At 44.7% G+C, this 20,328-nt stretch overlaps 1 protein-coding gene across 5 annotated transcripts in view; it reads right to left on the bottom strand.

Annotated features, from left to right (window-relative positions):
* Positions 1 to 20,328, bottom strand: part of BTRC (beta-transducin repeat containing E3 ubiquitin protein ligase) — a 112,298-nt gene that overhangs the window by 64,783 nt on the left and 27,187 nt on the right. For all 5 annotated transcript variants that reach the window (XM_042818171.1, XM_042818174.1, XM_042818172.1 and 2 more), the window contains one exon: positions 2,186 to 2,263. In XM_042818171.1, coding sequence (XP_042674105.1) covers positions 2,186 to 2,263 — 78 coding nt within the window. The remainder of the gene's footprint in view (positions 1 to 2,185; positions 2,264 to 20,328) is intronic.

Raw genomic sequence — 20,328 nt, 5'->3', positions numbered from 1 at the left:
TCCCATGTGTGACCTGCCGGTCCATCTGTATGAGCTGGACTTAATGGGCACTCTTCTCACGCTTACTTCAGTTTGAAGTATGAGAGAGATAAATTTAGTTTAATTTTCAACAGATCAAGCTATCCATTTTCCAAATGGACCATCTGGATCAGCCTATTAAAATTAATTTATAACTTTGCAGTGTGAAAATTCGTTTGTTAGCTTAAATAAAGTTGCCAGAAACTTTTGCCACTCATCATTGTTTTTTTCTGAAGTTTTCGTCCTACAATTGTCAGTTTACCCCTTCAAAATGTAATTCTGTCAGATCACACGCCCAACAAGAACTGAGCATTTGCATCCATAATTCAAAACCTGCCACAGCTTAGATCTTTTTCCTGTTCCAGCTATCAGAGTCAAGTTCATTGCCTGTTCCTGCTTCTGTTCCCACTGCTGATCTCCGTGTCCCCTGTGCCCTGCAGACCCTCCTGGCAAGCCATGGTTCCCATGGTTCCCACCCGCACAGCTCCACATGCTGGCACTTCTGAAGGTAACCTTGTACGACAACCACCTGAGTCAACAGAAGGGTTCCATTTCTAGTAACAAGTCCACAGCACTCAGCTATGGGGGACTTCAGCCCCTGTGCACAACTTCAGGTGCACAAACAAGCACCTTTTTGTTACCTCCACCTCCTGGTACGCCTGTTCCACAAACCCTCCTGAGGACACGTTAATGGCCAAGGCTGCATACCAGCACAGCAACCAAGAAACAGCACCGCACCTCTGCTTGCATACATCAGCTGGTGAACATACCAACACATCACACCTCCCCTGAAGCGGTCTGTTGCATCTCATTCACTTTCTCTAACAAATCAGTAAGGACAGAACACAGGGACACTTTCAGCAGAAAGACCATGGAAGTAAACAGATCTCCCCCTCTCTCCACACACACATATTTGTTGCTCCTGTGCAGGAGGCCCATGTTTCTCAATAATGAAATTTCAACAGCGGTATCCAAAGGGAGGGACAGAAAATATGAAGCCGTATACTCAATATTTACCAAGTTAGCATCTTTCCACTAAGGTACTAGGTACTGAACTCAGCACTTTTTGTGTGTTACTGCTTTGACAGCATTTGCAGGACAGATCTTTTTGGTATTACAAAATATGCACAGATGTAAGGCAGGTTAATCTCTTCCTCGAGGATATGCAGATCTTTACTCATTGACTAAGACAGAAAAAAGCACAAGGCTGCATTTGTCTCTGATTTCCCCACTTAGAGCTGAAAAATTCTCAACTGCTCCTTGACCATCATTAACAGAGAAAAGGCACAATCTGAGCTTCCAAAATGCTTTGACAGTTCTATTTATGCTTATATAAAGAACCAAAATTCCTTCCACCATAGGCACAAGATTCGGGCAACCAACTCCGATGATCTAGACAAGAGGGCATTTGCTTTCAGACTATAGCTTGTACTTGGCCACAGGCAAGCAGAAGTGCTCAACACATAAGGTGCCACATAGCAAGCAGAAGGACCAAGGATTTTGTCCAGCATCTACCCTGCTAAACACTGGGCAGGAAGATGAAGGCTCAAGAATACATGAAATGCAGCTGATCACCATGCTTTGAACTATGTCTTTTGTTGATGAACTGGTAAGAAATTTGCTTTATTATAGATAAATGGCAAAGATATTAAGTTCTATCATCCCACTCTTCCTTCTACCAATTAGTAATATATATGAACATATAAGAAAATAAATTAGTCATTTTTCAGGTTATTAACCTGAACATCACCTCCAAGAAAATTCACCTTCAAGGGTAATGGAAAACTTAATTGTTCTGGAAAGCTCTGACTTTCTTGAATGCATGACCTGAAACAAGATAAAATACACTACAAACAAGGCAGGAAGCATAACAGAAGAAAAGGCTGAGGAGAGCTGCATGAACACCAACTGGAGAAAGGTGAAACTAGAGAGTTCCAGCTGACTGCACTATGCAGAAATCAAGATTTCCTTAGAAAGGCTCATGAGACTCTCCTGAAAGCTAAATCCGTATGGCTGATTTTCCTGGGTACACTGTGACTCGCTCAGACCCCAAAGGAGAAAAGAAAGAATTTCCACCAGTGTAAGTCAGACTTGAGCTTCCAAAAGCATTTAAGGATTCAAATAGCTAGAAAGTTTTATTGCATTCTTAAGGAGACTGATCACATACCTGTCTAAGTGAATTCTTCTCAGGAATGATCTTCCTAGGGGGCTCATCATTATTACAGTCTTCTCTCTCAGAGGAGTTCTGCGAAAGAAAGTAAGCTTTAATTCAGTTCTTATCCCTAGTATTACTCTGCGAGGAGAAAAGAAACAGAATATTTGTACAACGCAGGCTATAGCATTTTATGTATGCACATACAGGAGGCTAACATGTACTTCTAAGCCAAACAGCTTGTTATGGCAGAAAAAGAATCTCCTCCTCAACACAGCAACGCACCGTTGTGCAGGTACCTATGGAAGAAGCCTGTGCTTTGGGGATTTGTTCTGAAATTACCAATAACTGCCTCTCTGACAAGCTGGAATAACGGCTGGATGAGCATGGTAGCACCAGTGCTCCTAGACACCCCAGTATACCCATTGAAAACAGTGGAACCTGATGAAAACAAGACCGTTAAAGCATAGGCAGCATACGGTCGCATGGCTACGTTTCTCCCTCCTGCCCCTGACTCCACCTACAGACACGTACCGTTCCTGGGAAGTGTGAGGCTGCAAAACATAAGCTACCAGATCCAGAGAAGAGATCAATAAAGCAAGGGAAGGGGACAGGAAAGAAGAACTACGAGGGCTTTTGCAGAAAGCACAACAGGAGAGTTTTTTTTTGTATTAACCTCACAATTAAAGCCAGCTACTACTTGCTTTAGAGTAAAGATGGGCTAAAGCTTCTCTCAGGATAGGCATGAACTTTAGCAAACATCTGATAGAAACTGCTGGGTACGTGGGAGAACCCCGTCCTCCCATGGCAGTTCCTGTGCACGGGTTCAGTACGCGCCAGCAGTGTAGTGACAGCCAGCTTTGGGGGAATCCCACACACATCTCAAATCAGTTTGATCACCACAGTATTCGTAGCCTTAGGCCACATTCCCACACATTCAGTAGTGAATAACTAAACAGGTTTTAAAGAGAGACAGAAAAACTGCTTAGGGAGAGCTCTGCCAGGAAAAGGGTGGGTTTCCAGTTCCTTGCAGATGAGCTCAGGGTGCAGAATTCCCAGCAGAAGCGTGCATGCTGTGCTGCTTTCCCCTTTGCCCCCACAGAACCTGCCTGGCTTCTCTGAGGGCCAGCTCCTCAGGCAGAGGTGGCTGCAGGGCTGGCAGAGGGGAGGAAGGCGCAGCCAGGAGGTACGGGCAGAGAAACAGCAGATAAGGGAAAACAGTTACAACAAAAACTCAAATGTTTGGGATGTCATCAGTCGGTGGGAAGGACCCAGTGCAAAATGTGGCTTGCAGACCAACTAGAAATCTTTTTTGCGTTTTTTGTTTGTTTTTCCAAACAAGATATAGAACTCGCAAGGCACTGTGGCATCTGGGATGCTGTAACCAGGGTTTTATAATGGAAATCAATCCTAAACAGCCCTGATAAATCGCTGCGAGAGGTCGGTTTTTAAAAGTTTTCATATGAGGTCTCTGCCAGGACCCAGTTATTGCATTAAATCCAGCCTAGGAAGGACTGCGATCGTAAAAACACACAAGCTAGAATCACATATCTCCAAAAAGAAAGGTCAGACATTAAAGCTGCTCTCTGCTACTCATGAAATACAGCCTGGTAAGTGGCTAAATTCAAGTGAGGATTTTAATTTCTGTGCTTTGGAGAAACAGACCAAGTACAAGAACCACAGGAACGCAAGGTGAGTGCTGTGCATTTCTTGGAAATGCATTTAGTTGCCCAGGTTAGGGAGTCTGGGGGGACTGCTTACTCTTTCTGGATGGTTTTTCAACAGTCGACCCCTTCCCTACTGCAAGTGCCAAAATGTTTTCCCAGTCTTTTCTATGGCATTGAAATTTTGCATCTTTTCTGCATTTCAAACTATCCAAGATTTCCCTTCCAAAAACACCAAAAAGGACAAAAGTCAGTGCTGATGCTGGAAATTCCTAGTTCCTTCACAGCATCAAGTTATCTACTTTTCCTTTAAGCCGAGCATCTGATTTTAAGAGCAAGCAGAGGACCATTTTGCATTCATTATCTTTATAGGTGGCAAGGCTAAGAGGTTGGCTGAACAAAGACCAGACAAAGACTGCCAAGTGCATATGGTGGTTCACAGCTTGGCGCCTCACCATCCTACAGCACCAACACAGCAGCTCCAATCGCAGCCTATTAAAGAGGAGAGCTGCTCATGCACTTTTGTCGGCAAGTAAGTTCCGCTTGGTGAAGACAGAATGACTGCAAAGCATTACACTTAAGGAAAAGCACAGATGTTTGGAACTCCCGCTCATTTCTCAGGAATAGGAAACCCATCGATCCAGGTGCAGGTACAGGATCCTGCATATTTCAGGACTAACTGTGGCTGCGCGGACGTGATTCGCACTTGATAGGGCGACGCTCAGCCACGGCCATGGGAAGAGCATAACGTAATTGACTGAAACGGCACCTCTATATATTTCTCCTTGCTGAACAAGGTGGGAGGAGGGATAAACACACGCGAGGTCACAACAAGGTTTGCCTCGGCAGGACTTCAGCGATGCTCCCGGCCACAGGAGAGGAACAAAGGGAGGACTGCTCCGAGCACCCTCTCGTGGCTGCTGAGACGCACATCCCAGCACAGAGCTGGAAAGGAGCATTTGGTATCCAGACGGTACCTTGGGTTGTACTCACTGGGAATATTAAAGTGCGGCGATTGTGCTCAATACAGAGCGGACGAGCGACGAAATTTATTAGGGTGAAAGAAGCAAAGAAAAGCAGTGCACACAGAAGCTGAAAAAGCCAATGCAGGGGAAAGGGATAAAATCCCAAAGGCAAGCCTTCCTTCCCAGGCTGGAGCCAGCCTGGCCAAAACCAGGTTGGTTACAGCTGCAGAACCCACGTGCAAGGGTCTCTCCTCTCACACAAGGACAAGCGAGGTACAACAAGAAACACCAAGGTCTCCAAACCCCAGACCGATCAGCCCTGGTGAGATAAACACACAGGGTTGCCACAGACAGGCAAAATAATTTCCCAAGGTCACACAATGACGGCGGAAGTGCCAGGACGAGAAGGCAGCAAACCCAAGCTGACGTTTACGTAACCTTCAAAATCTGCCTCTAACAGGAGGCTCTTACAACAAGAGGCTTTGCCCTCCGTAGCTCGTTTTTCCTAAAATGGCCACTACTGTCTGGAATGAGAGCCTTTTAAATCCAATTTGCATTTAAAACTTCAGCCTGTAATTAACAGAATAGAATTCCGTGGCAGGTTGTCTTAAAGACCACTACGAAATTATTACTATTTAACTCTCCCCATGACGCCTCCTCCACCACTAAACACACCATGCTACGATGCGTACGAAATCCCCAGGCTGAGGCGTTTGATGGGAGATGACACGCAGTATTTTGTGTACACAGCCCAGCAAAGCACTGCTGGGAACGAGATATAATACATGGATAAATGCACTCCCAGGGACTACCAATTGGGCAGAGCTACCTTTAGTACCGCCTCGCTCGTCGCGGTGGAAATCAGAGCCCTGCCAACTGGGGGAGGCTTTCTTCGGTGCCGTGCTGCCCAGCACTAATTATAAAGCGGTACAGATGCAGCCTTTTTCCGAGCGTGGGGAGGTGGGGTGGGGGGAGAAGCGTGCATCTATGCGAAGAGCACAACTATTTTTTATGCTTTCAAATTCTTAATCCTGTTTGGAGCTGTCAGTGGGGGTTAATGGAAGCCTTGGATAGGAGAATTCCAATCTGGTTGGCAGATGGATAGGTTGGTTATAGCTGCATAACTATGTCTTGCCTGCAGGCACAATTCAGAACACTGTTAAAGCAATATAAAGTCTCTGTCAAGCTGAACCATTTGGATCAGTAGCAAGGAGAAATAATAATAAAAAAAGGAGTTCATTTCTGGGCCTTCCGCGTTTACGCTAGTATGCAGAAACTGATTAATTGTCATCGTGTGCTGGTCTGCTATACCTCGGATTTCTACTTCTGGAGTAGATTTTGCATGCTAATATAATCATTCTCCCTCTTGAGACATTAGCAAATAATCAAATGAAAAACAGGATCATAATTTACTGAGATTCGGGCAATTCTCTATGCAAATTTGACTTGTTATTGCTGCTGCCTCGTTAATCTGAATGCCTTTGACAAACTCCTTTGATTTATGAACTCGTGACAACTCCAATGTGTATATATTTTGCTAGATTGACATTATCATTAAGAGTGGGTGGACTGAGCTCACATGAATGGCTGATTTTATTCGCTGGTGTCTGCTGCTCAACAGCTGAGCATCTCCTTCTCACAAAGCCCCTAAGCACCAGGCTCTTCCCATCTACCCATCCATTCATCATCTCGATGTTAATTGGCCCAGGCTTTAAGCAAATTTTCAACACGATTTAAAGGCACGATGACACTGATTACTGACCCTCTGCCATACGGTGCCTATTGATTAACCTGACAGAGATGATGAGCTTGAGGGAAACTAGGTGTGTGCAGACCTCAGGGGGAAAAAAAATATATTGTTTATGCAGGCAAAACACTTGTCATTATCCCAAAGGCCAGAATTTGTGCTGCACTGGCCCTTAAAACACACTATTGCTTTAAACACCTGCATCCAATACAGAAAATGCTTGCTTGCTGTGGAAAAAATGATTACAAATCTGATGTCATGCGCAGTCTGTATTTTAATCGAGTTCCCTGATAAATAGACCCCCTCCAGCCAGTCGAGCTTCTCTCCAGCCACAGCCTGTGAATGCATCGGCTCCAACAGGAGCCAGGGCAGGGCATGCTTTTAGTGGCATCAGCACATCCAACCACATGGAGGAAATCTACTTGGGTATTTCAGGTCCCTAAGCAAATAATGCAGAGGGAACACTGTGTCCAAACGGTTAGAGTAGAGCAAACGTTTCAAGGGCAAACTGGATGCAGATGCAGCCATCGCGGTGGTTGCTGCCACATTAAAATAGATGCTTTAGTACACGTGGGCAAAATACCACGTTTCCCCTTTCCTAGTGCAAACTGTTGACGGCACTTGACCCCCAATCTCCTAAGAGGATTCAAGCATTTTAGCAGAGCTCAAAAATAACTGGCATTCCCTTTCTTGCCTCTTGAAGGGTCCCTGCCATGCACTTGCTCCTCCTCACCGAGGGCAAAGGGCTTCTGCGTTCTGCAGCTCCTTCCTGGCTGAAAGCAAGAACACCAGCACCGTGCCTGCAGAGCAGCGCTGGATGGAGGGAAAATGAAGCCGAAGGGCCGCTTCACCCCACCCAGCCCCAGGTGAAGGCTGCCACTCACTGCATGCTGCTCTTCCCCAGTTCAAGCCAGCCAGCAGCCCAGATGCATCTCGTTTAGTCTAGGGAGGGGGTGGAGGGGTTGTTGCCCGAAGATGTTAGGAAGTTGTCTCCTCATTTGCATCATTGATTGCAGGAGACAGAACAAGGCATCACTGGGTAAAAGTACGGGGAAATGAGCTGCAACTGTCTGATGCCTGTGTCAGCCAGAGTGCACTGAAAGGGGAGAGGGAGGGAGGAGAGAAAAGAGAGAGAGATGTGTGGAAATAAGTGCCAGGCTAAGACTACAGGCCCATATAAGCCTTACGTTCCCTTTCCAATAACCTTTGTAAGTGATAGATGAGTCCAAGCCCATTGTTATCGTTAAGGGACTGTCAGCATCCTGATTTTATAAATGCTGTCTGTCAGTTTATAAATATCTCAGCCATTTCAAACAGTGCTTGGATGAATCCTGGCATAGCCAATGTCAGCCTGAAAGCAGTATTACCGTTAAAAAAATTATGGGTCTAGCACCCACTAAAAGCATTTAACAACAGCTTCTCCTTTTTCTCCTATCACAAGGCCTAGAGCATTCAAATTCATGCTTATTTGGCTAGTCACCTTGCTAGATAAAAGCAGTCTTTAACATTGGTAATGTTCTTTGAAAGGAAAAAAAAAAACACCAAGTGTAAAAAAAATCAAGTTTTAAGGCAATTCTCTGCCTGTTTGGTATATAAAACAAAAATGACAGCTGTAACAACACAGGGAGATCCATGGCAATGAAAACGCAGAGATAAGTATTAGACCCCATTCCTCTCTGGCACTTGCTGCTCTGAACATGCACTGAGATTAGATCCTTTCAGAGAAAGCCATAAATTGCAGTATGTAGGCACGAGGGGGTGACTTCAGCCCGAAATGGAGCACAGACAAGTTTCCCAGCCCTTGCAAGTTTCAAGTTAAAAGGCACTTCTGCACGGGGTTTATGCCTCAGCATAGAATAATGGCAAGAGAGCAGACCTGCTGCAGCCTTGGAGCAACTAAGAGCCGAAAAGGAAAGGAGTTGAGCACAGCTGGCTCCCAGCTCCTACCTGTTTTTCCCTTATTTTTCATTCACATCCATAATTTTAGAATAGAGGAAGATACATATTTTCAAAGCAACGCAACTTGATACTGGAAATCCATGGCATAAAGAAGGCTTTCTTATCAAGTTGATTTAACTCACTAATCACTGGTTCATTAGAAATGGTGGCCTAAAGAAGGGGGGAGTCTCAGCATCACAAGTACAGCAAATTCAGCTTCATGTTAAAATATCAGAAGCCAGTATAAGTATCCGAGATCTGATAAAGAAATGCACCGAAAAGCACGAATCTGAGTCGCAGCTAAAAAAAACACCAAAGAAATCCAGGTGCGGGGAAGAAGGCATTTAGGGAAATTCTGAAAAGCCAGCTTTACTTCGTAGACATTTCTCAAACAAGAATGGGAGAGAGAGAGAAAATACGGCTAATGAGAACAGCCTTCCCTGTTCCCCGGGAAGCAGCCCTGCTTAACATTTCTGTTCTGTGAATTTAAGAGAGTCAGCAGTGGTAAATTTGTTTTTAATATTCAAGCTTTCAAGCTTTGCGAGCTAGTTGGCCAATGGCCCTTTCTATTCCAGTGTTTGTTGGTGCCTTATTTACACAAGCATTACATCCGGAGAGCCTTTGAATATAATTTCACGTGGATTAAGGGAAGAACATTTGCTTCTGCTAATCAGGACATCTGGTTATTTTTGTAACTCAGACATCTGCATTAGGCAGTTCGACTTCGCCATTCCTCATAACAAGGTTAGAGCTTAAGAAGCCTTAAGGACCTCTGGCTAAATGTTATTATTTGCATTTTTCCACAGCCAGCTCTGTTTCAGAATTTCCTTTCCTCAACAGCGCAGATCGATCAGCACCTTTGTAGGTATGCATGCTTTTATAGCTAGCACTTTCCATGCATGATTTTATAGCGTACATCTTGTACTCAGGATTTTATAGTAGTTCAAAGCCATCTACATCTTTTTAAGGAACAGAGCGCACATATTCCCAAAAAGCCTGGGTGAAAACACCCAATTAACCTTATGATACACAGAACACGGGTATGCTTTGCATACGCCATCAGGCCGCTTACGTAAGAGCAGTCTCAGACCCGCTCTGAACCTTGGTGTCGAGATGCTTTCAGTCGCCTCTTACCAGCAAGTCACCCTGCGTACCTGCTCCCACACAGCACAAAGCAGCCCTCTCCCATTTCTGCTCTTTAGAACAACCCTAATGATTTCTCCAATCTTTTAAACCCTGGCTCAAATTCTTTAAGTGGTTTCCGACGAGGCTGATTTGTCTGCGGGGCTGCAGAGTTGTGCCATGCATACTTCAGGAAGACGGATTTTACATGCAACAGAAGCTTCTTAAAGAGGAACAGAATCAATCACAGCTTGGCTCTCGTTTCTTTGTTGCTGTCATTTTGCTACATTCCTTTCACAAAAAATTCATTTTCTACACTCATCTGTGGGTGCTGAAGCACTGAATGTTGAAGCTACACACACTCCTGAGTTCGCAGGATTCTTCCCTCCCCTCCCACGAACCACAGCTTTTATCAGCGTGTTTCTTTCTTCCATCTTTGAGTAAGATGCTTTGCTGATTTTTTCCAGTGCGTAAGGAGAAGGAAGCACAAAGCCTGATTTCACAGGCTGTGGACATGAGCCAACATCCAAAAAAGGTGTCAAAAACATATTTCCGGTACTAACAAGAATCAGGACGAGCCAGCAGATCATGGGAGAACCTTTTAAAACTTTTTACTTATTAAAGTTCTCTAGATAGAGATTAACTTTCTTCCTACAATATTCATTGCAGATTCATCTGCACAGGAACAGCAAGAGCTCTGAGAAATGGTCCGTAATACGGGCTACTCTTGCTGCAGCTTTCATGCCTTGAAGGATTTTGTGACTTTTTACAGGACCAATGCTGTTTCATCACTCTCACTACAGAGCCCCCTACTCTCTCATCTCTGGTCACCTCCTACCTTCATTATTTTCATCTCTCCCCGTCTTCCCCCCCCAGAGTCTCTCATTTGGAGCTCTCCCATCAGACCAAAGCTCATCCAAGACTCCTTGCGCCCCTTCCTTAGAACCCATGGCTCACTCCTACACATCTAATCCAGACCCACTACCCTCACCTTGCTGCACTGCTTCATGCTTCTCCTGGTCAGCTTTCTCTTATTTTTCCCATTTTTTCATTGGGGGCAAGGAGGAAAAGATATTTAAAAAAAAAAAAAAAGTCCATCCTTGGGCAGATGTCTGCCCAAAGTCAAAACGGCACCATCAGCAAACAACCCCCAAATCCTGCATCCTAAGCAGATTTTTCAATCACAATTCCTCCTAAAACAGTAACTGCAAGCAGCACACTCGTTTAAAGGGAGGGCTTTATGTCATGAACAATGAGAGCCAGGTGATCCTGCAGCCAAAGCCACTTGGCATTCCATCTGGCAGAGGTTTCGAGCACCATTCAGGTGACACAGCCCCAGCTCCCTGGCCTTTCTCACAGCCCGTGAGACCCTGCCCAGGCAGGTCTGCCTGTACGGTCCAGCTTCCAAAGTCACGCTCGCCCCAAGAGATACCAGCCACCACTGGGTAAAGCCGGTTAACTTCCAACACACAGCACGTCCACTGCTACAGAACGAGGCTGAAAGAAGTCAGCACTCATTATATACAACGGTGCGAGTCTAAATGTGCCCTTCCATCTCATCAAGTTTTTTTTTAATAGAAAAATATTATTTTTTTAATAGAAAAATACACAAAGGGAAATGACAGATCAGCACTTCATGTCTTAAGGTTTTGCTAGCCTGTAATACGGCCTTATAATAACAACTAGCACCCAAGAAAAGAAACCTGGGTGCTCCCAGTTTGTCTATACTGAATTTAAACATGGTAACACAACACTTTCTCCTGTAACATTCCAATTTAAAAGCTCACAACTTGCTTCTGTTATTACAAAATAATTCCAACACCGAAACACCATTTTCTTGCAAGAAGGTACAAAATGTCATTGCAAATCTCACTGCCCTGGGTAAGGATGAAGAGTTGGACCTGCTATGGAGACCATCAAATCAAGCAGGTAGCCAAGCAATCAAAGAATGAAAGATAAAGGTGTATATACAGTGTGTCTTTGGATACCTTTGGGCTAGCAAACATTTTGTTCCTACAGGAAATTACACAGCTCTAGATCACCAGCTACTGAGATCCACTATTTGCAGCTTTTTGCTACGACATGAATGGCTTATTAAACCTACAACATATCGCTTTAGTTAACTTCTTGGTGGAGAGGGGCCAGGAAAACAAAATGTACTTAAATGCTGATTTTTTTTTCCAGGCTGAATGCCTTTCATCCAATAAGACATTCAAAGCAGTGACCCAGCAAATGGATTGAAAAAGCAATCTTCCGTCTCAGTGCCACATTATCATTCCTATTCAGTATTCTCGGTGAGATATCTCAATCAGCTGGATGTGTGTGTAAGTGACAGCGCAGCCCATTGCTGGGTTAATTAAACATTTGACTTTAACACCCTCCCCGTCATTAAGCAAATAAAAACAGATAATTCAAACTGCACTTCATCCACGGGGTACACAACATACATGTCAAAATTAAGAGAGTCCAAGGCCCTCGGGGAGTTCTACTCGGGGAGGTAATCAGTTTAAATCTTATCTGGTTTATCAATTATTCTATTGATTAAAGCAGGGTGATTATACAAAACTCCTTCTTGCCACATGGGATACATGTCAGCAAAGCAGGACAACACAGGGAGGCTCAAAAACCATTTGAAGGAAATGCAGACAGATGAATAACCGGCTATTAGTAGATGCCAGCAATCCATAGACGGAAAACCTGATCCTTCCTTTTAAGCAAGTCCTTCCAAATTAGACTGCCAATGTTGTTGTTACTTCATCTGCTTTCAAATCAGATCTATACGTTGAAAGGGCAACATCTCTTCATTTTAAATGGACAAGTTCTTTGCCCGCATGTGAAACGCGTTTTATTGATACTGGCCTCGGAACATAACAAAGACACCAAACACAAGAAATTACAGACTCTGAAGGGCATTATGCTTGTCCATCAATGAGCTCAAAAAGCAGATGGAAAGGCCGTTCTCAGGACTTGAATTCTACCACAACACAGCCGTAAGTAACGTGCTGTATTTTAATGATCAAAGTGTGACAGCTCAGAACTAAAACCTGCGCTCTGGGCTTTGGGGGATTTTTTTGCCTTGCTTCAGAGGATTGCAAAATATGAGCAATTTTGTACATTTTCACAAGGCTTACAAACACCACCGCCATACAGCAGTCCTCGCTGCTCTTCTCCTGCATTCAGCCACAGGACACAAAGCAACTCCAGTTACTGCTTTCTTGTTGTTTGCAGATGAAGAGAGGCTGACCAAAGGACCAGTCTCCAACACCTGCTCACACCCAGTGTTTGTGGGCACAGTCCCATTCTCACTACTTTCCCAGTAATACTTTGCCTCAAGTTTTTTAGAATCATAGACCCATTCAGGTTGGAAAAGATCACTAAGATCATCGAGTCCAACTGCTGCCTCATCCCCGCTGACCACGTCCCTCAGTGCCACATCTCCGTGGCTCTCAAACACCCCCAGGACAGTGAGCCCACCGCCTCCTGGGCAGCCGCGCACTGCATCACCACTCTTTCCAAGAAGAAATTGTTCCCCACACCAATCTGATGATATTACTCCCTTGCATCCTAAACCAGCTCCTAAAGCTGGGGGCACAGGGCCCTGCCTTACACGTACAAGCTGTCGGAGCTTTTAAAAATGTAACACTGCAATCTAGGAAAGAAACAACTGAAATTTATTTCTAGGAGTTCCTCAAAGCAGACAATCAGCAGTAGAAAAGAGATCAGCCTTAAACCAGAGACTTTTTCTCCACCATAACATCCCTACAACCTGCTTCATCCCATCAGCCCGGCTCCGCCAACCCCTTATTATTAACCTCATCATGTCTCCGCTTTAAACCAGGACGGAGGCAGAAGCACAGGCGCGCCTGGCTCACAGCACAACAGGCCAGAGGCCGCGATGAGCTGCTCCCAGCTCGATGGGGCTGCAGTCGTAGAAACGTTAGGAAAGGAGAGCTAAAAGCAGGCCTCAAGTGCGCTCCTGCCCTTCACCTTCAGAGGGGCTCACAAACCTCTCTGCACTGCGTGTGCATCCAACCATTCTTCAGCCTCTTTTCGTCTTTGGAAGCAAACGGGAAGCCTGCATTAGCATGCTGTATTTTACTCTCTCCACTAGAAATACTGAGGGTGCTATTTGTAATTGTATTCTTTTAAGAGGTTTGTTCTCTGCAGCTGTTTTCTGCTTGCAGTGTATTTTGTGTAATCAGCACATCATCATAAATACATTGGCTGTTCCCCCGAGGGAAGCTGTCACTGTTTAATTTACAGAACAACCTGGCCAATGTGAATTCTAACACTACAGCACTATGGCACGAAGTTACCACACTCAGAAAAACAGGTTTCTATGAATTTTTATATCAAAAGCTGGTCCCAGGACAATTTCAGTTCTAGAAATAGATTGTTTTTAAAAGCACTTTACACACTGGAAGGAATGGGTTCCTTCCCACTTACAGCTTCTTAAGGCAGCACTAATCTCACCCCCACCTTATTTTAAAGGTGACAACTCCAACCCCCCCCCAACACCACAGCTCCACTGCTGAGTGTGCCAAAAAAGGCACCACAGGAGGTGTCCTATGCTACCCATTTCTTTCTTAAATGAAGAACAACCCCAAGCATCAAGGTGTTACTTGTCCTCATTTCAACAAGGAAACGTACTCTGTTGCAAGGTCAAATGTTATTACCTACATCAAAAGGTTGCTGCACAGTTTATTACTCTGAAGACGCCACAGAAGCGCAAAGCATATTGCTGAAAGACAAAAAAATGTATGCAGCTTTATTGGCTGAATGAAGAGTTGCTTCCTTTGTTTGCTGGATATAAGGTTATATTTTGAGAGGGAATAAATCACAAGCTTTTTTCTTTTTTGTAGACGGCACAGAAAAGACTGAAGTTTTATCATTCCCTATGCAGACACATTTTAAGAAGTCCTACAGTGGTGCCAAATTACATTTGAGAGCAAAATGTGAACCCCAAGTACGTATTTGGGAATGGCCAATGAGTTAGTCAGGTATTTCAGGGGCAATGTCTACTAGAAGCAGTATGACCATTTGGGAAGGGATCCAAGCAGGCTGATGACCCGACTATTTTACTTATATATGTACACACACATACTTACATATGTATATATAGATATAAGCATATATGAACACACAAATGAACGCTAAAGAGAGTCAACTACAAACCTAAACAAATCAAAACCAAACAAAATTGGTTGGGAATTCTCCAGAAGCAACGCACATTTTTTAAAATGTGTAAAATAGTTATCTGTTATCCCCCTTAAAGGGAGTTAGCCAAATTTTGGTGCAACTAGAAATGCCCAAGTTCTGTGCATGGCAGCACTTTGCTGGTTCTCAGCAGTAATGAGAAGCCTTGTTTCACATCTCCAGACACAGGACAAGTATACAGATGTAGTAAAGAACCATGCACATCACACAGTGTTGTTTAAGCATTTTGACAAGCACGATTTAAGCTCTACCCAGTTTGCACAGCATTCTAGTAAATTATTTTTGTCTCTCTGAAAAGTAACAAAATCTAGGGAGCAACTGTTAGAGCAAAATAAATACCAGCTTATCTCTCATACAGTTTGTGAGAAGGATGTACCAAGGAGACAAAAAGCTGCATGGAAATGGATTAAATTTTATGGACAAATAAATAGTCTGGTTGAAACTGTATGAAGGGAAGAGAAGAAGAGGAAAAGTGACAATAAAGAGAAAAAACCATGAAGTAAGGAGACGCTGAGCCCCCGTGCCGCGCGGCGCAGCGCCGGGCCTGGCCAGCAGGGGGCAGCACAGCCCGCATCATCGCCGCCCCGCGGCTCCCGGCCCGGCCTCACACGCATGCGCGGTGATTCGCGTTTGCTCGCACGCACACACACACAGGCTGGTTCTAATTCAATTAGTGCAGTCTGCAACTCCAGAAAAGAGTAATTCAATTAGTGCATTGTGCAGCTCTACAATACCTCCAAGCAGATGTTCGCAATCCTTAGGAGCTGGAGCTCGCTTTAAAAATACCTGTATGCCTTCAACGCGGTGCTGCATATGCTGTTTGTCAAAGCAGCTCTCGGCACCCGGCTTCCAACGAGGGAGGGGGTAAAGGTGGGGCCGGGCAGCAGTTTGGGTCCATTTTTCAAAGCGATGAGCCTAACGAACACAGTGAGCGAGGGACCCTGCTGCACTGCGCTCAATGAGACCCTCGCTGCCGGGCACGGAGCGGGGCTGCTCGGCCACAGCCCTGAGCTCATCCCCCTGCTCAGCACGGGATGGAGTCCAGTGTAATCAATCAATCAATCAATAAAAATCAATGTATTCGTTTGGCTACACTTCTGCTCCTTCCCTTCCCTGCTCTCATGCCTTTATAATTGCTCCTGCCAGGCGATGAGGAAAAACATGAGAAAGCGATGCCCCGCAACGAGAAACTTTGCTTAAAAACCCAGGTGTCACATTGTGGCAGTTCAATATTTCATAGCCAATACAAGGAATGTGCAACAACACTGCAACTTTAAATCTCTGCCTCTGTGTCAGTCTCTCTCCTCTCATTGTAATGCCAAAGGGAACAGCAATCAGAGTGGAGATGTTCAACGTGATAGAGGTCAGGACACCGGTGGATCAACGTACCAGAAACACGACCTTGTTTATTTTTTTCCCCGGTGTTATTGTTTACAGGGTGCTTTGCTCATGTACCTTGTGGTTCTTAGCTAAAAGATGAAATTACAGCCCAGGATGAAGCGCTCAGGCACACATCCAATTTGTGTTTCCATCTCAGAAAACAAAAAGCTTCGGAGGCCCTCGGGCTGCCATTCAAACTTGGAGAGGCTGACATTTTTAACAGCATGAACCAGAGACTGGCAGAGGGAATGATCTAATGCATTTCTGACTTGTCAATCAAAGGCCTCACCTCTGCTGTCTTGTAAACAGTTGGGGGCCACCTAACTACGTCCATAAACAGGGGCGAGCTGCCACCAGCCGGGGGTTCTACAGCCAGCTGCTCCAGCTATCAGCCACCAGAATTAGGAGTCAGTTGTAGGGGCTCCCTGCAAACAGCCCCCAGGCACGTTCCACGCAGCCTCTGGGGGAGCTGGACGCAGGCTGGGCCAAGGGACCTCGCTTCTCTGCGCTGGGGGCTGCAGGCTGGACAGCTGTCTCCCTCCCCACCTACACCTACCAACAAAAGTCTTCTCCAAAGCCTTCCTTCAAATGCATTTCACGTGAACACATTTCCACCTAAACACAGCTTGCCCACCTCAAGCTTGCCTTAAATATCCAGGAAAACCATAAATAATGTACTACTCTTCACACTTACTACGTATTTCAGGTTGGATGTTAGGTAAAACACCTTCCCAGAATGAGTGGTCAGGCTCTGGAATGGGCTGCCAAGGAAGCCTCCATCCCAGGAGGTGTCAGAGAACCTCTGAGGGACGTGGTTTGGTTGGCATGGTGGCGTGGGTGGATGGCTGGACTGGATGATCTTACTGGCCTTTTTCAGCCTTAATGATGGACTCCATGATTCTCAGTAACAAGACATCAACTCTTATGGTAAAATCACGCTGGTACTGCAGAACCTCAGGTGTGTTCCTGCTTACATCAATGTGACCAGCATGGGGTGCCCATGCCTTCCTTCCTCAACCAGGACAGAGCTTTCTGCCAACAAGGAGGATGCTTCACTTCTGCAAAACCAAGCTGGATGCAGGTATTTGTGATCAATTCAGTAACGCATTACTCGTCCCATAACATTTACCATCTACACTGGAACCAGTATTTGTAAGGGGTGTCAGTTGGGTAAGAAGTAAGAAAGAGACTCTTTCCTGTGATTACCCCAATGCATAACCTTCGACAAGAATTTAAAATTGCTCCTTAAGTGTCTTCATCCATACAACTGCCTACAGAAATAAACTCAAAGAGATATTATGATCTTCTGCAAACCTGGAAGGCTTAATGCAGTCACTCTCTTGGCGTAGCTGATGGATGTAATTATAAATCAGAATTTTCAAAGAACTGCGACTATTAAAGGCAACATAAACTGAGCCCTGTAAGCATGCATGGCAAGTACTGCAAAAAGGGAAAGTAATCACCTTCAAATAAAACTGTCATGAAAACCAGTACCAGTTGGCACATCTGGAAACTTCAAAAACATGAATTTCTAGGAGAAAATACATTCTACACAAGTTTATTTGTATTAGAGGAATCTACTTGCAACCTAGTTTTCAGTTGCTCTGCAGTAAAACTTGGCGTCCACAACACTGAAAATGAAATGTCTGGCCCTTTTCTAAAACAGCCTTTAGGAGTTCATGTTCCAATTTGCTGCCTCCTTTCACCACGATCTCTATAAAATTCAGTTAGACTATCAGTTCCAAAGCCTTTCGAGATAAAAGATGTTAAAAAAACAAAAACTGTTTCTAGCTCCTTAATCCCTCATTGCTGGATTTAGCCTTAAAACCTTTCCCACTGTGAGATGGTTGACAAACAGAGCTGAGCAACCAGAAGATCCTGTTTTCACACAAGTGTCTCCAATAATAAAAACACACAAAGAAGAAAAATGAAGTTATCTGATGTATTAACAGAATCATCTCTAGATCGACTATCTGCCAATGTTTCCCATGAGGAGTCAGCAGGGCTTCAACTGAGCTATTCAAAAAGAGCCTGTTTCCACATTGCTGTCTGAGCATCTGAAGGTAAGCATGTAAATAACCAGACAAATTCAGCAGTGACTAAGTGGCCTTCCAGATGGCACCTTCTCTTTTGCCACAAGCAAAGAACATTGATATGCTTCTCCAGTTACTACGAGCTTGCTAGGGAAAAAATAAAATAATACGAGAAAAATTGCTGGGCTACAAGAAAAGCCTTTAATGCTTTCCTGCAGATTCAATACTAAAACAGACATTAAGAAATGATGAGATATTCCAACCTCGCAGTTTCAAGCAGCCTTCCAACCACTCCCATGTAGACCACCACACTTGAAAATGCTGAAGCCAATCCTCCCACTGGGGAGCTCTCCTCAGACCATGCAAGTTAATGGGAATCAAAGCCCATGGAAAAATGGGCTGAAGAACGGGTGACTCATTGCTGCAGAAGCTGTTGCTGGCATTTAGTTTCTCAACTGGCACTAAATGAGTTCCTCAACGTTTAGTCAGAGTGCTACAAAGACGACCAGCGTACCTCTTCTGACAGCAAGTGGGGCAGGCCTCCCCAATTCCCATAGTCACTAAATATCCATGGAAACGTCTCACCAAATCGGCAGGAATGCGAATGCCAAGAGCCCTCCTGCACTTCCAAGAAGGCACTACATGGTGCACGGTTCAGCTGCTGACTCATCTGATCCCAAATATCAAGAACGTGCTGTATGAGCAGAAAAGTTACTGTTCATATCCATCAGTAACATCTTGAGCTGCCCTTTCCCTTTTGAATATATGCTTATTGTGAGTAATCAAAAGTAATTCAAGTAGAAAGAAAGTCACAATCTGAGTTTATAGATTGTTTTCAATATACTGCTAAGGTTCTCTGAAACCTGAGCTTAAAGAGATCAGAGATTTATACAGCAGCAGATAGCCCAAAAATGAGGCCCATCCGAATTAGTCAAATTATGCAAATCAGGATTAGAAGTAGGATTCTAAATTCTGCCTGTTGTCTCCAGAGTCCTCTTAGACTAATACAAAGTCTTCTTCCCCCTCCCCCACAGAAAGCTCTGCTAAAAGCTTGCTTCAGCAAAGGAGGGCTGGCAGGACACCTTCCAGAGTCCAGCAGTGCTGCTGCTGGCTCAGCAAAAAGAGTTGCAGCAAAATGATGCAAGACACTTAAGCCTCCCCTGAGACTGAGACGATTATTTCCGCAGCACTCTCCTAGTCCTGGGAGCAGGAAGCCAAATGCGAAATAATCTCTGCATGCAATCCTTTAGAGGCAGATAAACATCCATCAAGATGATTCTGAAGTTTTCAGAAAGATTCTGGTCTGTTCGTTGTCTGGTATTGCAAGATGCTGGTGAATAAAACTCTCTGCCACTGGTTAGGACAACAAATCCTGCAGCATAAGCCTTGAAACAAGCCTTTATGCTACCATGAGCACGTTCTGCAAAATTACTTCTCTAGTCCCTCACTCACTGCAGTTCACACAGAACCATCTCAGACAGAATTTACAACACAGACAGAACATCTCTGCAGCCCAGCCCGGCTCCTCCCCGGTTTACACCCACATGCCATCATTAAATGCTTACAATGATCCTGAGAGCTCTGGTTAGGTTTCTAGCCACCAGCCTAGCAGCTGCCTCACTCTCTCCCCACAGGAGAGTGGCTGAATTCCGTAAGCTTCACTGGCCATCTAAAACACCTGAACAAATTCTGTTCCACAGAAAGCTGTCTGATGACAGAGAAAAGCTTGAACCTCACTAACTCAGAAGCCAAAGAAAACCAGGCACCTTGATCTGCCATCTGACTGACAACTTACTTGTACAGTAATTTTCTAAAGTCAAAGCATCCGCACTACCTCTACCAAACGTGAAGTAAGCAAAGGCAGGCATCAGCCAGCAGCGTGGCAATGAACCCACCCCCATCAGTCCTCCAAATGGCACACGGAAAATTTAGACGTGAAGGAAATCACTGTTGGACTTAACAATCCTGGGGGCCTTTTCCAACCTTGGTGATTCGATTCTAGGATAGGAGACTGTACAATGGATACTGTTTGCAAAACAGAATTGAGTGGTACATTTTGGACACAACTAAAAGCTGATGGAAATGCTGATGG

The sequence above is a fragment of the Centrocercus urophasianus genome, unplaced genomic scaffold (assembly GCF_019232065.1).
Source record: "Centrocercus urophasianus isolate 14NV4802_14NV808 unplaced genomic scaffold, USGS_Curo_1.0 seq_17, whole genome shotgun sequence".
Lineage (NCBI taxonomy): Eukaryota > Metazoa > Chordata > Aves > Galliformes > Phasianidae > Centrocercus > Centrocercus urophasianus.
The sequence above is the reverse complement of the archived record's forward strand: the minus strand, read 5'-3'. Positions and strand labels throughout refer to the sequence as shown.